Source organism: Crassostrea angulata, chromosome 3, assembly GCF_025612915.1.
Source record: "Crassostrea angulata isolate pt1a10 chromosome 3, ASM2561291v2, whole genome shotgun sequence".
NCBI classification, from domain to species: domain Eukaryota; kingdom Metazoa; phylum Mollusca; class Bivalvia; order Ostreida; family Ostreidae; genus Magallana; species Magallana angulata.
The window spans coordinates 38,736,560-38,754,562 of NC_069113.1; the positions used below are offsets into that span (position 1 = coordinate 38,736,560).

The 18,003-nt window shown below is 31.6% G+C and overlaps 1 protein-coding gene across 2 annotated transcripts in view; it reads left to right on the forward strand.

Annotated features, from left to right (window-relative positions):
• The first annotated feature begins 8,484 nt into the window (after positions 1-8,484).
• The window catches only part of LOC128176393 (uncharacterized), a 34,165-nt gene continuing 24,646 nt past the window's right edge, over positions 8,485-18,003 (forward strand). Inside the window, exons 1-12 of one of the 2 annotated variants that reach the window (XM_052842694.1) lie at positions 8,485-9,072; positions 9,918-9,998; positions 10,703-10,759; positions 11,214-11,294; positions 11,999-12,055; positions 12,510-12,590; positions 13,297-13,353; positions 13,809-13,889; positions 14,595-14,651; positions 15,106-15,186; positions 15,893-15,949; positions 16,138-16,214. In XM_052842694.1, the coding sequence (XP_052698654.1) occupies positions 8,745-9,072; positions 9,918-9,998; positions 10,703-10,759; positions 11,214-11,294; positions 11,999-12,055; positions 12,510-12,590; positions 13,297-13,353; positions 13,809-13,889; positions 14,595-14,651; positions 15,106-15,186; positions 15,893-15,949; positions 16,138-16,214 (1,095 nt within the window). In that variant the 5' untranslated portion in view covers positions 8,485-8,744. The remainder of the gene's footprint in view (positions 9,073-9,917; positions 9,999-10,702; positions 10,760-11,213; positions 11,295-11,998; positions 12,056-12,509; positions 12,591-13,296; positions 13,354-13,808; positions 13,890-14,594; positions 14,652-15,105; positions 15,187-15,892; positions 15,950-16,137; positions 16,215-18,003) is intronic. The other variant, XM_052842693.1, reaches the window with a different exon arrangement.

An 18,003-nucleotide genomic window follows, 5' to 3' on the forward strand; every position in this document is an offset into this window, starting at 1 on the left:
TATATATACGGTTAGTTTGTTCAAACAGAATTAAAAAGTCATTTTATCTAAAGGAAGTGAAGCATAAAAAGATCTTTTTAGACCGAAGTCAGCCGCATGAAAAATTTATTTTGCACCATTACGGAGATCCTATGGAACTGTAGCCCTCTCCAGTAAACATCAGATCTAAAAAAAAAAAAAAATCGGAGAGATACAAAAATCATTATACATGTATGAGTGATTTTAGTTAGCCAATTATTACTTTACTACTAACAAGTATTTATATATTTCATGTTGCGAGGGGATGCTCCGCTTAGTGGTGCTCTTGTTTCCAATCCGCTTGAAATAATCCTAAGGACTTGATGCACTACCCATAATTTGCTTTACGATGCTTTTTTTCTGATGGCCTATCATGTACGAGTTTTAATTCAAAACTCATCGTTAGCAAATTTGAATAACGGTCTTACCATAAAAGTGTAAAGGCCCATATGTTCATTAAGGTCCAACGGAAGACCTTATAGTGATTGTAGTGTTTTTTCTTTCTTTCTTATTTTTTTTTCTCCTTTTTTCGCAGAATTTCTCAGAGATGGCTGAATAGATTTCCCTGAAATTTTCAGGGATGATAGAAAATGATAATATCTAGAGGTGTTTTTTTCATTTTTTCAAAATTCATTTCCGGTTGTCCATTTCCTGTCCCGCGACGAAAAGCTTGTGGCATCGAAATCTCAGAAACGATTAAGGCTTGAACATCCAAACTTTGTGGGATGATAGATATATTGTTGTAGATGTGTTTAAACTATATTGTTTTGTTCGTCGCAACTTCCGGTCATCACCGGCAGGTCTTACAAAATTATTATTTTCACGTTCTTTATTTATTTTACATAAAATGAATTTGATAGTATAAATTCTTAAATAAGTCATCTATGCAATGTTAAATTAACAAAAACATTCTACTTCCGGTGAGATATCTTAATTATCTCAGGTAGCTTTTTAAAAACAAATTTTTTTCCCACGAGATCTCAAAAACTATTAGTAAACTATTAATAAAAACACGAAACTTTCATGGATGATAGACATTTGAATGAATATTTGTTTAACTGCTTTCATTTTGTCCACCGTCACTTCTGGTCCACACCGGAAGAGTCCAAACAAACCATGTTGTTTATTAGTTTGATTGTTTTTCTTTGACAATTTTAAATAAATTGATAGACAATAAAGTCCTGTTTTCTAATGTTTAACAAATACTATTCATTTTGTCTTCCGTCACTTCCGGTCCACACCGGAAGAGTTCAAACAAATCAAACTGTTTGTCCATTTAACTGTTTTATTTCATAATTTTATTTACTTTCGATAAATAATAATGTAAGGCAAGTAAACAAGAAATGATACATTTAATTTCCATTGAGCACTTCCGTTTGTCCGTTTCCTGGCAACGACTTTAACAACTAAACTTTGTGGGATGATAAACTTATGTTTGTACATGTGTATACACTATTTTGTTTTATCCGGCGAAACTTCCGGTCGTCATCAATATTTGAGTTATTAAAAATATTTTTATTATTTAGCATGGATGTAACCATTTAGCAATAGAAATACAAAAGGTCATCTACTCATGGTTAAATAAACAAAAAGATTCTACTTCGGGTGAGACATCTCAAACTTCTCAGGAAGCTTTCTTTTATAAAAATTTTATACCCGCGAGATCTCAAAAACTGTAAGAGATCAAGATACATAACTTATATGGATGATAGACATTTGATTAAACATGTGTTTAACGGGTTTTTTATTTGGTGGTCCGTCATTATCGGTTCTCACTCCAAGCGTTCAAGCAAAATCATTTTTTTTTTAAGTTTATATTTTTTTAACGTTTTACTCAGTGTAATGAACAGTAACGTACCGTAAGTAAATGTACAAAAACATCTAGTATTAATTTTTTTATTCACTTTTGTTTGTCCATGTCCGGCCCTGGGATAAAACCTTTTCTTTACGAGATCTCTTGATAATCCAAACTTTGAGGAAAGACAGAAGAATGTATGAAAATATGTCTATGTTCTGTTTTATCCGGCATATCTTCCGGTTGTCACAGAAAGTACTCAAATATTAACTTTTTGTATTATTTTTGTTTTGTTTTATTAGAAATTAACTGGAAAATTTCTTTACATAATATACAAATTTCATTTTCTTTTTACAAGAGGAATGCAGATTTACATATGAGAAACGGAAGACCTTTTTGTTGCTATAGCAACAAGAGTCTAGTTATAATTATTTCTGGAACAGCCAGCCTCGCCGTAAATGTTGATCGTCGCCTCAAGCGGACGAAATTGTGAGAAGACACTTAATTTTCTATTTTCTTAATCAATTAATTTGTTTTGGGCATTTCCAAGGTTAAAGAACACGTGCGCTTAAGCTATAGAGAATGGGCTCTTTTTCAGTCCCGTTTTTATGTAGAATATAACAACAAATACAGTTTAAACAATTGAGGATTTTTAAAGCGTCTATACATAATCTAATTTCGGAAAAATCGTACCGAACCTTCTTGTCCATTGAAATCAGAGGAACGAGACATTTTAAGGGGCATGGTAACGATTTTTGGTCAAAAATTATTTTTTCGATTTTGATATTTACAATGCTTCAGTAAGGCATTTTTAATAGGCAACCAAAATTTGAGTGTCATTTGAAGAGTTATAAGCGAGTTACAAAGCTTACAATTCTTTTCTATGTAAACAAAGCTTGTAAATGTTGAAGTGAAAATTCCAGTTTTAGACCTAAATAAATGTGTTAATCGTTTGGAACTGTTTATTTATGCTTAAAGGGGCATGGTCACGATTTTGGTCAAAATTTATTTTCTGTTTTTTCATTATTAGCAATGCTTTATTGATGCATTTGTAATGATTCTTTGTCATGTAAACAAGGCTCGTGCCCTGTGTTTGTTTACAAATGTTCAATATGCCACTAAAAATCTTTTTCAACCTGATATATCTATCTTCTTTTCATTTTAAGCATAAACAAACAATTTCTAACGTTTAAAACATTCATTTTAGGTTTAAAACTGGAATTTTAACTTTAACATTCAAAATGTAAACAAAAGCTTTGTTTACATAGCAAAGAATTGTAAGCTGTGTAACTTGGTTATGATTCAACAAATGACACTCAAATTTTAGCTGCTTATTAAGAATGCCTTACTGAAGCATTGTTTACAATAAAATGGGAAAAATAATTTTTGACCAAAATCGTGACCATGCCCCTTTAAGATAAATAGTATTAAGAAAGACAAACCAGCTTTAAAAAGATTTTTTTACTGGTAAATTGAACCTATGTAAACAAAAACAGGGCACGGGCCTTGTTTACATGACGAAGAATTGTGACTTCTGTATCTTGCTTAAAACTCATCAAATTTCATTTGATCAATAGAAATGCATTCCTAAAGCATTGCAAATTATAAAAACAGACAATAAAATTTGACCAAAATCGTGACCATGCCCCTTTAAATCAACTTTATTCTGTTGGTGGATCGATTAGCGCGTTTACTTAATGCATTTTTACGTCTGGAAAAATATATAATTATATTGTGCAGCTCATCAGATTTTACAAATCAATAAAAACGAACAAAGTAAAGTACAGAAGTTGGTATTTTTCAGAAAGGCTGCCAGATAAATAAATAATGGCCGCCCGATATTATTTTGCGGCTGCCAGCTGTCACTATCCGCCTTTCGTAATTTTCACCCTTTTTGACATATATTGAATATCTCTAAAAGTCTCAAAGTTAGATCTAAAAGTGTTTATGAGAAAAACTGCTTAAAATAAAAGCAAATTTTTGGTAGACAGGATGATTAAAATTAAAATTAAAATTTATAATACATTCAAGCGCCTATCTTCTTAAATTTATCACTTCTTTTCATTGTCTGTTTTTCCTCTTTTTCCACGTGAGAATAAATTTAATAGTATTTTAATCATTACTTTTGTCGATTGTCGATTGCAGTGTTTATTATACAAACATGATCAGAAAAAGGCTGGACATTTAATTAGGACAGTCATGTGGTATTTATACATTAATTTACAGATTAATATGTAAACTGTAGCATTTACAGATTTAGTGTGAATTTACAGATTAAAGTGTAAAATTTACACTTGAAAATGTGAACTTTACAGATTAAAATGTGAAGTTTACAATCTAAAATATGAATTTTACAGATTAAAGTTAAGAAAATTTTTAAAAATGTTTAGTGCTTAGTGGCACTAATACGTTTTCGTAATTAAGACTTTTTTATTCCTTGATTGGTATTTTAGAGTAGATACCATGCATGTAAGAAATACTAGTCTAGACATAGTTTTGATGGAATCTAAATCCTATATCTAGGCTTTTCAAGGAAAAGGAGTGGGCGATGATCTTACTATGCAGGCCTTTGAAAAGGAGAGCTATAGTTCTTAAAACAGATGGATTAGAAACTTGTTTAAACATTAAGATGTTTTATACAATTCTTGTATATAATATCTAAAAATAAAGCCGACTTCTTGAAAACTGACATTACTAGATGTGGGTGCACGACAAGCCATTATAGCTGCATACCGCACTGTGCTATCAAGAGAAAATTACAGTTTCTAAGATACATAAATTCATGGGAACGATCTTATTTATACAACTGCTTTTAGATATTGCACATGAATGAACATATATTCAAATCAAATTATATTATTCATACGCACAAACACTGCCGAAAGATTCTCCCATAATGATATTGTAAATAAGACGTATTAATTTTGGCCGATGTTAATTCACACTCTTTTTCACTTTACCCTTCCTTTCTTTCCTTCTCCTTTTTAGACGGTGGCTATAAATAGCCACGGTCTATTGCTACCGTCCTGACCGGAAGAGTATTTCATACAGGGACCCTAGCGGATAAGGAACGATAACTCTGTTACAGACAATGTTTTATCTTTGTGTCGACTTCAGTATGAGAACTAATTTTAATCTTATCAGATATTTTAAGCATTATAGCTGCTAAATATTTTGTACGTATATTTAAATAATATTTATGAAATTGTGTTTTATTTTAAATTGGCCGTTACCCTGTCTGCTAACGCGGTATCGATAATTTATGCACCAACTGCCAGTTGTGACGTTAAACTCTGTATCAGGGCTGCATAAACTATATCACTGCGATAATTTGCTAAGAGATTTCACAATAATCGCTTCTTGTTTTTTATGATGTAAACAATTGTCAGAAACACACTATTTAAACAAGCAATTTTTCAACGCATTAATTTTAGTTGAGGCAGAATATTTATTTTGTTGTAGCTTATTCCAAAGAATTCACAACAGATACTGACAATAAATATTACATAAATTACATTTTATTTAACTTCAACCGATCAATGGCACACTTTCTTCTACAAGTGTGCATGTGTTTTCAAACATACAAAAAACTTGAAATTTACGATACAAATGTGTTTAATTTTGGACTGACCTGTGATTTACATGAACCTTATTTTGTAACCCACTCAGTCTGTAGGAACATCAATTTTATTACAGGAACCTCAATATTCATCAGACAATATTTACTACTGAATTTGACGCTTTACTTGCTACTGACTTTTTCTCAAACACGCTAATCGATCGACCTCGGATTGTAAAATTCACGTGCAAACCGAGTCGCCATTTTACAATTTTACATATATAAACAAACCACATTTTACGATGTTTCAAAGATTTTCAGTTCAGATTTTTTGTAAGCAAATAAGGGATTGAAGACATATGCTGTAAAACCAGGCATGTAGCATCGGGGGGGGGGGGGGGGGGCAGGGGGGCCTGCCCCCCTCCCCCCCACTTTTTTTCGCAGCAGCAAGTTTTTAAAATTTACATATAAAAAATGGAATAATCATGGAGTTGCCTCCCCAAGATTTTGGGAAACTTAAAAGCTTCCGGTTTTGTTTTTTTTTTTTTTGGCTTGTCAAGATTTTTTGGATGAGTCTGCCCCCCCCCCCCCCCCACTTTCAAAAACGATGCTACGTGCCTGAAAACGTCTTATGGATTTCACGGCGTGTTAGCTCGTGTATCTCTAAATAATTTGCAGCAAACGCTAGCTTTTTTTGTGAGAAAAAACAATCGGTTTAACTCATGCAATATTCCATATACATTTATTGTACATTGTGAACAGTAATGTAAGAGATAATAGTTTTGTTCACTAACCAGTTTCTGACGATTTTTTTCGCAATAAACTGAATAACGCAATTTGATGAGCGAAGTACAATCTCATTCTGTGACTTTAATCCATATGCGCCCGTCAACGTCTCTGCTATTAGAGAACCTTTTCTTTGGTTTTGGGGGGATTTTTTCACTAACAGATAACATTATTACACATGTACGTAAATATCTCCCCTTTTGTTCTCAAATAATTTTTATCCCGCGAGTACAACTCTATTATGAGCTTTCTTCGACATTTGTTTCCATAATAGGCAGGCCTTATATATATATGCGCCAGTTTGTTGCGACTCGCAATCGAAATACACAACGGTTAGAAAGTGTCATCACTCAACGAAATGCTACATCAGCCATTGCGTATACATCCATGCTATATTTGCGATAAATAATGAAACATGAAGGCAAAAAATGTGCTTCATAGATGACTGTTGTTTTCCGCTGAGCTACAGAACTATCAGGCACGTAGCACCTGCCCCCCCCCCCCCCCCCCCACTTTTTCTCGCAGCAATAAATTTTTTAAAATTAACATATAAAAAATTAAAGAATTATCATGGAGTTGGCCCCCCCCCCCCCCCACTTTTATGGGAGTATATAAAAAATTGATATGTAAATAAGGAAATGAGGAGTGAAATTGAGGATTTTGAAGATTTTGGGAAACTTGAATTTTTTTTTTTATTTTTTTTTTTGCTTGTCAAGATTTTTTGGATGAGTATGCCCCCCCCCCCCCCACTTTCAAAAACGATGCTACGTGCCTGACTATAGCTTTCCGGAAATATTGCTGGGATTTGCGAACCCTAGATATAGTGTATATAGTACATGCAAAGAATAAAATGATATTTATATACACAGCTGTACGGTCAGAAAAACATGCGTTCAACTTGGATTTTGTTTGTTTGGTTTTTTTGAAAACTAATTTTGAATAATTAATCAATATTTGTTGTAAGTTTACTAGAAGAGTTTAATGTAGCAAGTAAATTATGCGAGTTAAAGTGTACTGAGAAGCGATAAAATATACATGTGACTTTCGCAAATCCATTCAAATGATTTGAATGAATCTATAGCTAAATACAATTAATGATTAATGAAACTGCCGCGACTGTTTATTGTATGATATTTTTTTTCAAATTTTTATTCACTTTCGCTGTGAACAAATGAGAAGCGATAAAATATACATGTGACTTTCCCAAATCCATTCAAATGGTTTGAATGAATCTATAGCTAAATACAATTAATGATTAATGAAACTGCCGCGACTGTTTATTGTATGATATTTTTTTTCAAATTTTTATTCACTTTCGCTGTGAACAAATGAGAAGCGATAAAATATACATGTGACTTTCCCGAATCCATTCAAATGGTTTGAATGAATCTATAGCTAAATACAATTAATGATTAATAAAACTGCCGCGACTGTCTATTGTATGATATTTTTTTTGAATTTTTATTCACTTTCGCTGTGAGCAAATGGATCCACTAAAGTCAAAGATAAAATATTGATTGACTCTTCTGTTTCATGATGACAAGCAATACCAGTTTTATCAAACAGGTTCTTGTAAACTATTCTGTTTTCTTTACACCTAAATGTATCAACTGACTATGAAGACAAAAGCAAGTTGATGGTTCACAAAACTGCAACTTTTCCCCGTGAAGAAATTAACGGAAAATGCTGTCGAGAGGGACAATAAACATACTACATGTCTACCAAATAATCAGTAAAAACCTGATAAGTATTTTATCCATTTATTATATCCAATCCACACTTTTCAAAAGTTGTTCCCCTTTACGGGGTCAACCCAAATGTCAAAAGGGAAAACCCCCCAAAAATCCCCTTCTTTATACAATCAAATATTTGGGCGTACTGTGATGAAATCGCTTTGGATTTGATTTTAATTATTCATTTAATATGTGGTGGCAACCCACATATTTAATGAGTCATTCTGGGGCAATCAAAATACAAACATGTAGTACATGTATTACCTAAAACGGAGTTTTAATGTCAACTGATATAGATACAAACATAAAGATACAAACTTCTATCCTACAAAGGCTACTGTGATAAATCTATGGGTTTTCCTCAAAAGATGACGATAAAGAGAGACGACAACATTTGTAAAGTGTGGATTGTGATCACAACTACAATTTCCACAGAATTATTCATGTAGAAAACTCACGACCAGTTGTGGGAGTAAGCGTTAAGTATTAGTACATGTATGGGATAGTGGCTTTGGATTTTCGACAACCATAATTACTAAATATCATACATGTAATATGCCACTTTCAAACGGCGCCACCGTCTAACAGTACTATCAGTACTTTGATTCTTTATTTTCTGTCTTTCATTTTTGCATTTCCAAAGGGGGTGGCGAATGTAACCGCCGTAACTTGCCTTTAGATCCGAAGATATTAGATTTCAGTGTTTGACAGAGAATCGATTTAAAAAGTCGCGAAAAAAAAAACAGTATTGATTAACGTATGATCCACCAGACCAATCGCTTTGCATGCTTAGAAAATAATTGGTTTAAATAATTTTGAAATTAGAAAAACTAGACGCAAACTAAATACAAAAATGTCAATGGCGAATGTTAAAATGGAAAGCAACGCATATCTTGCTTTTATGATGATTTTATCGGTACAAGGAGAATTCATTTCTAATTTCATGTTAAGAAATTCGTCCTACGACAACAGAGCAACTTACGCAATTAATGTAATTTTTACGTCAAATTGCCGTAGTCGTTTAGACTGTGCATCTCGATGTACAGCTTGGGGTGAGTGTAAATCTGTGATGTTCAACATGGACACACGTCAATGTCAACTTCTGTCTGTCCACATGGATGACCAATCAAACGCAGGACCACACACTTCCGTAGGTTGGCTGTACTATGAGAGGAAAACTGGTAAAAACATTTCGGTCATTTTCTCCATTGTAAAAAGGATGTTTATGGTTTTTGTAAGTTTTTAGGTTCTTTGGGGGAGATGAGTAAATTGGCTTCGTTGAATAAAATAGCATTTCCGTATGTTGTTAAGTTTCCTAAATCCGCTTTAATTAAGCGGAAGAAAAATATTATTTCTTCAATTTTATGTGTTTATCGGAGAGGGGAATAGTCATTCTTCTATTGAGATGGCAGCTTTGCTAAGATATATCAAGTTGTATTGAACTGTAAAATTGATTGAGTCAAAGTTCTACCTACTCAATCCGATGTATAATACTGTTAAATTTCCATAATGACCGGGTCCTCCTTTTGTCAATGCAGAAATGTTGTTGCAATGTTCTGTCTATTTGATTTTTAGAATAAGGAGACGATTATTTCATATACGTATCACTTCACATACAGTAATCGGCAGACAACCGTAATTAGCGCTGAATCTTAACAGTCAACATTTGTCATTCTTCACGTTATATTCATGGTTATATAATTTGCTTTAAATTTGATTAAATTTAAATGCAAAAAATAAAGATCTCATAATTGTGAATGATAAATAGTGCACAATAATGTTTCTCTTTAAAGGTCATTTTTTCATCAAAATTCAGAATAAGAAATTTAAAGTAGTATACAGGAACTCATTTTGATAGAGCGGCAGTAATTTCTCTGATTTTGGAAATATTTGTTATTATTCTATAGTTTTTATTTAGTTATTATTCCTATTCCTTTCAATGAAAATAACATTGTTAGATTAATACGTTATTGTACAAGTATTATTTTTATCAAACAGTTTTTCTTCATTTATATATGTTTTATAGAAGATGAACCAAATACAGCCACTGAGACAGCCGATCTGCCGACAACAGTAATTAGCACTGAAACTTCGCAGTCATCATCTCGTAAATATTTTTTGTCAGCTTATTTCCCAAAAGCTTTATATAACATGAATGTAAAAGAAGTTGCGTTTAAGATATATATTCGACAGGAATCTCAGCGCACAGGGAGAGTGAAAATTTCATCGATTAGTTATGCACATTTTTCGAATTATAACCTATATTTGGTTTCTGTTGGACGTGGAATGGGAAGAAATATGTTTGAAATGCAAATTACATAAATAATTTTTTATTAAAAAATTTAAAAAATCTTGTTGACATTACTGGTCATGGTTGATTAGATATTTAATTTATGCATTTATTCACATTAAATTTTAAACCCTAGAGTGCGTTATTTGCAACCAAAATAGATTTTCTACCTTTTCCTTAAAAATACATTAAAATTCCCATTAAAAATTAAGGGCATATATCCTTCTTTGAACAACGCAATCTTGCTTCAGAAATGATACTCTAACGAGCCAAAAAATAAAATTTTGGTGTAGCATTCCACCTTAAATCCCAATTGATTTGTGTCGATGATTTCTGCAAACTAAATATCATGTGCGCCCAATTTATTTCTTCTTATATAAATATATAATCGTAGAGAAAAATTTTATTGCACGGGGGACCCCCATTGATATATTAAAATTCACTAAATCAATTTATTATTTCACTAATAATTTAATTCATTTAAATGACTGAAGCTTAGTCGATGTCAATTACATTAACAGCTAATGTCGCGACTGACTTGACAACAGTAGTTAACTTTGAAACTACAACTACATCTGGTAAGTATCTAAATTGTATATCTTGTGTCATTTAATATTACATTTTCATGCATTTTTATAACGCAGAGTAAACTAGACTTTCAGTGAAAATCCAACCACCCATCAGCTGTTTATAAAGATAACTGTTATCAGTTTGTATATCATGCATACATATGTACGCATAATGAAGTGAACCATTTTTTTCACAGACTGTAAAAATAACAATAATGTTTCTCTTTAAAGGTCATTTTTTCATCAAAATCCAGAATAAGAAATTTAAAGTAGTATACAGGAACTCACTTTGATAGAGCGGCAGTAATTTCTCTGATTTTGGAAATATTTGTTATTATTTATAGTTTTTATTTAGTTATTATTCCTATTCCTTTCAATGAAAATAACATTGTTAGATTAATACGTTATTGTACAAGTATTATTTTTATCAAACAGTTTTTCTTCATTTATATATGTTTTATAGAAGATGAACCAAATACAGCCACTGAGACAGCCGATCTGCCGACAACAGTAATTAGCACTGAAACTTCGCAGTCATCATCTCGTAAATATTTTTTGTCAGCTTATTTCCCAAAAGCTTTATATAACATGAATGTAAAAGAAGTTGCGTTTAAGATATATATTCGACAGGAATCTCAGCGCACAGGGAGAGTGAAAATTTCATCGATTAGTTATGCACATTTTTCGAATTATAACCTATATTTGGTTTCTGTTGGACGTGGAATGGGAAGAAATATGTTTGAAATGCAAATTACATAAATAATTTTTTATTAAAAAATTTAAAAAATCTTGTTGACATTACTGGTCATGGTTGATTAGATATTTAATTTATGCATTTATTCACATTAAATTTTAAACCCTAGAGTGCGTTATTTGCAACCAAAATAGATTTTCTACCTTTTCCTTAAAAATACATTAAAATTCCCATTAAAAATTAAGGGCATATATCCTTCTTTGAACAACGCAATCTTGCTTCAGAAATGATACTCTAACGAGCCAAAAAATAAAATTTTGGTGTAGCATTCCACCTTAAATCCCAATTGATTTGTGTCGATGATTTCTGCAAACTAAATATCATGTGCGCCCAATTTATTTCTTCTTATATAAATATATAATCGTAGAGAAAAATTTTATTGCACGGGGGACCCCCATTGATATATTAAAATTCACTAAATCAATTTATTATTTCACTAATAATTTAATTCATTTAAATGACTGAAGCTTAGTCGATGTCAATTACATTAACAGCTAATGTCGCGACTGACTTGACAACAGTAGTTGACTTTGAAACTACAACTACATCTGGTAAGTATCTAAATTGTATATCTTGTGTCATTTAATATTATATTTTCATGCATTTTTATAACGCAGAGTAAACTAGACTTTCAGTGAAAATCCAACCACCCATCAGCTGTTTATAAAGATAACTGTTATCAGTTTGTATATCATGCATACATATGTACGCATAATGAAGTGAACCATTTTTTTCACAGACTGTAAAAATAACAATAATGTTTCTCTTTAAAGGTCATTTTTTCATCAAAATCCAGAATAAGAAATTTAAAGTAGTATACAGGAACTCACTTTGATAGAGCGGCAGTAATTTCTCTGATTTTGGAAATATTTGTTATTATTTATAGTTTTTATTTAGTTATTATTCCTATTCCTTTCAATGAAAATAACATTGTTAGATTAATACGTTATTGTACAAGTATTATTTTTATCAAACAGTTTTTCTTCATTTATATATGTTTTATAGAAGATGAACCAAATACAGCCACTGAGACAGCCGATCTGCCGACAACAGTAATTAGCACTGAAACTTCGCAGTCATCATCTCGTAAATATTTTTTGTCAGCTTATTTCCCAAAAGCTTTATATAACATGAATGTAAAAGAAGTTGCGTTTAAGATATATATTCGACAGGAATCTCAGCGCACAGGGAGAGTGAAAATTTCATCGATTAGTTATGCACATTTTTCGAATTATAACCTATATTTGGTTTCTGTTGGACGTGGAATGGGAAGAAATATGTTTGAAATGCAAATTACATAAATAATTTTTTATTAAAAAATTTAAAAAATCTTGTTGACATTACTGGTCATGGTTGATTAGATATTTAATTTATGCATTTATTCACATTAAATTTTAAACCCTAGAGTGCGTTACTTGCAACCAAAATAGATTTTCTACCTTTTCGTTAAAAATACATTAAAATTCCCATTAAAAATTAAGGGCATATATCCTTCTTTGAACAACGCAATCTTGCTTCAGAAATGATACTCTAACGAGCCAAAAAATAAAATTTTGGTGTAGCATTCCACCTTAAATCCCAATTGATTTGTGTCGATGATTTCTGCAAACTAAATATCATGTGCACCCAATTTATTTCTTCTTATATAAATATATAATCGTACAGAAAAATTTTATTGCACGGGGGAGGGGGTCATTGATATATTAAAATTCACTAAATCAATTTATTATTTCACTAATAATTTAATTCATTTAAATGACTGAAGCTTAGTCGATGTCAATTACATTAACAGCTAATGTCGCGACTGACTTGACAACAGTAGTTGACTTTGAAACTACAACTACATCTGGTAAGTATCTAAATTGTATATCTTGTGTCATTTAATATTATATTTTCATGCATTTTTATAACGCAGAGTAAACTAGACTTTCAGTGAAAATCCAACCACCCATCAGCTGTTTATAAAGATAACTGTTATCAGTTTGTATATCATGCATACATATGTACGCATAATGAAGTGAACCATTTTTTTCACAGACTGTAACAATAACAATAATGTTTCTCTTTAAAGGTCATTTTTTCATCAAAATCCAGAATAAGAAATTTAAAGTAGTATACAGGAACTCATTTTGTCAGAGCGGCAGTAATTTCTCTGATTTTGGAAATATTTGTTATTATTCTATAGTTTTTATTTAGTTATTATTCGTATCCCTTTCAATGAAAATAACATTGTTAGATTAATACGTTATTGTACAAGTATTATTTTCATCAAACAGTTTTTCTTCATTGATATATGTTTTATAGAAGATGAACCAAATACAGCCACTGAGACAGCCGATCTGCCGACAACAGTAATTAGCACTGAAACTTCGCAGTCATCATCTCGTAAATATTTTTGTCAGCTTATTTCCCAAAAGCTTTATATAACATGAATGTAAAAGAAGTTGCGTTTAAGATATATATTCGACAGGAATCTCAGCGCACAGGGAGAGTGAAAATTTCATCGATTAGTTTTGCACATTTTTTGAATTATAACCTATATTTGGTTTCTGTTGGACGTGGAATGGGAAGAAATATGTTTGAAATGCAAATTACATAAATAATTTTTTATTAAAAAATTTAAAAAATCTTGTTGACATTACTGGTCATGGTTGATTAGATATTTAATTTATGCATTTTTTCACATTAAATTTTAAACCCTAGAGTGCGTTACTTGCAACCAAAATAGATTTTCTACCTTTTCGTTAAAAATACATTAAAATTCCCATAAAAAATTAAGGGCATATATCCTTCTTTGAACAACGCAATCTTGCTTCAGAAATGATACTCTAACGAGCCAAAAAATAAAATTTTGGTGTAGCATTCCACCTTAAATCCCAATTGATTTGTGTGGATGATTTCTGCAAACTAAATATCATGTGCGCCCAATTTATTTCTTCTTAAATAAATATATAATCGTAGAGAAAAATTTTATTGCACGGGGGAGGGGGTCATTGATATATTAAAATTCACTAGATCAATTTATTATTTCACTAATAATTTAATTCATTTAAATGACTGAAGCTTAGTCGATGTCAATTACATTAACAGCTAATGTCGCGACTGACTTGACAACAGTAGTTGACTTTGAAACTACAACTACATCTGGTAAGTTTCTAAATTGTATATCTTGTGTCATTTAATATTATATTTTCATACATTTTTATAACGCAGAGTAAACTAGACTTTCAGTGAAAATCCAACCACCCATCAGCTGTTTATAAAGATAACTGTTATCAGTTTGTATATCATGCATACCTATGTACGCATAATGAAGTGAACCATTTTCTTCACAGACTGTAACAATAACAATAATGTTTCTCTTTAAAGGTCATTTTTTCATCGAAATCCAGAATAGAAATTTAAAGTAGTATACAGGAACTCATTTTGTCAGAGCAGCAGTAATTTCTCTGATTTTGGAAATATTTGTTATTATTCGATAGTTTTTATTTAGTTATTATTCGTATTCCTTTCAATGAAAATAACATTGTTAGATTAATACGTTATTGTACAAGTATTATTTTTATCAAACAGTTTTTCTTCATTTATATATGTTTTATAGAAGATGAACCAAATACAGCCACTGAGACAGCCGATCTGCCGACAACAGTAATTAGCACTGAAACTTCGCAGTCATCATCTCGTAAATATTTTTTGTCAGCTTATTTCCTAAAAGCTTTATATAACATGAATGTAAAAGAAGTTGCGTTTAAGATATATCTTCGACAGGAATCTCAGCGCACAGGGAGAGTGAAAATTTCATCGATTAGTTTTGCACATTTTTCGAATTATAACCTATATTTGGTTTCTGTTGGACGTGGAATGGGAAGAAATATGTTTGAAATGCAAATTACATTAATAATTTTTTATTAAAAAATTTTAAAAATCTTGTTGACATTACTGGTCATGGTTGATTAGATATTTAATTTATGCATTTATTCACATTAAATTTTAAACCCTAGAGTGCGTTACTTGCAACCAAAATAGATTTTCTACCTTTTCGTTAAAAATACATTAAAATTCCCATAAAAAATTAAGGGCATATATCCTTCTTTGAACAACGCAATCTTGCTTCAGAAATGATACTCTAACGAGCCAAAAAATAAAATTTTGGTGTAGCATTCCACCTTAAATCCCAATTGATTTGTGTGGATGATTTCTGCAAACTAAATATCATGTGCGCCCAATTTATTTCTTCTTATATAAATATATAATCGTAGAGAAAAATTTTATTGCACGGGGGAGGGGGTCATTGATATATTAAAATTCACTAGATCAATTTAATATTTCACTAATAATTTAATTCATTTAAATGACTGAAGCTTAGTCGATGTCAATTACATTAACAGCTAATGTCGCGACTGACTTGACAACAGTAGTTGACTTTGAAACTACAACTACATCTGGTAAGTATCTAAATTGTATATCTTGTGTCATTTAATATTAAATTTTTATACATTTTTATAACGCAGAGTAAACTAGACTTTCAGTGAAAATCCAACCACCCATCAGCTGTTTATAAAGATAACTGTTATCAGTTTGTATATCATGCATACATATGTACGCATAATGAAGTGAACCATTTTTTTCACAGACTGCTCATTGTGGCACTATCGTTTCGGTCATTGGTACTTGTTGGATTCTAATAACAGAACATTTAACGACTCACGGGTAAGATAACATATAGCACTTCAAACATTTGTTTCCTCTTCGGATTTAATTTCATAGGAATATGCTGTGTAATAATTCTAATAACTAGATCTCGTTACGAGTAACGAGTAGGTCTTCCGTCCGATTTTGTTTTATGTGATTCAATGAAATATCGATAATCTCTGCCAAATCTGAGATCTTGGTGAAACTATGTTTTTTGTCTTAAGACAGGAAACGGACGAACGGAAATGATTAATGAAAGTTTTTCTTTATACATTTGCCTAGTGTACATCACTGTTTATTATCCTAGATGAAACACCAAAGACAACCAGTTAAACTTGATAAAAACATGAATTGTATGAACTCTTCTCGTGAGTACCGGAAGTAACGGTTGACAAAAAAAACCTGTTAAACAATTTTTCTATCAATTGTCTAACATTCATAAATGTTCGTGTCTCTATCACTTACAGTGACTAAAATCTCGCGGGTATCAAATTTGTAAAAAGGATTTGTACCTAAGATATTTGATATAACTCACCGGAAGTAGAATATGTTTGCTTATTTAACACATATAAGATTTCAAGAATATGGTTGCTTATTTAACATATATAAGATCGTGTAATGATATACCGGTATTTATTCCATGTAAAAAAAAAAAATAAGGAAAAAAAATATTTTAAGTGCTTCCAGTGACGACCGGAAGTAACGACGATTCAAACAAAATAATGTAAACATGGATACATACTTAGGGCTATCATCCCACAAAGTTTGGTTGTTCAAGTCATCACTGTTTTTGAGATCTCGTGGAGTCATTGTTTTTATGTCTCTTCACAGGAAACGGACAAACGGAAATGCTCAGCGAAAATAAAAACTTAGTATTTCTTGAACATTAGACACTTATACTTTATTGTTTATTAATTGAACTAAAACGTTCAAAGAAAAACAGTTAAACTTTCAAACAGCTTGATTTGTTTTAACCCTTCCGGTAAGGACCGGAAGTGACGGTTAACAAAATGAAAGCGATTACACGCATTTTCTATTGAATGTCTATTATCTATATAAGTTTCGTGTATTGATCACTTTACTTTCTGAGATTTCGTGTGTAAAAAATTTATTTAATAAACGCTTTCTGAGATATTTGAGATATCTCACCGGAAGTAGAATTTTTTTGTTTTTATTTAATTTCGGATACATGACATATGTAAGAATTATTACTTATATTTCAACTCTATATGAAAAAAATTAAATGCAAAATTAAAAAAAAATTTGAAGTGCTTCCGGTGACGACCGAAAGTTATGACGAACAAAACAAAATAATTTTAAGACATCTACAACAGTTACTATAGTTCTATAATCCTACAAAGTCTGAATGCTCAAGTCCTTATCATTTTTGAGATCTCAATGTCACAACCTTTTTGTCGCGGGACAGGAAACGGACGACAAGAAATAAACTTTGAAAAATTAAAAATTGGATACTTGAGATATAATTTATTTCTATCCCTCCTAAAAATTTCAAGAAAATCTATCGAGCCATCTCTGAAAATCGTGTGCAAAGAAGGGGAACAAAATTCGTACCCAATTTTCGAGCCATAGTGAGCTCTTAAGAACGGCACCAATGGCGTCAAACAAAAACAATACGCACAACTTCAGACTATGGTCTACCTACAGTACAGCTCACGAGTATCCCGACACCCACCGTGTAAAAAACACGGTGGAAAACGGTCTGTGTCGCACCGTGCACACGGTGTGACACCGTGTATGTGTATTGGAAAATTCAAGAAAAAGCACCGTGTCGCACCGTGGCCGCCTG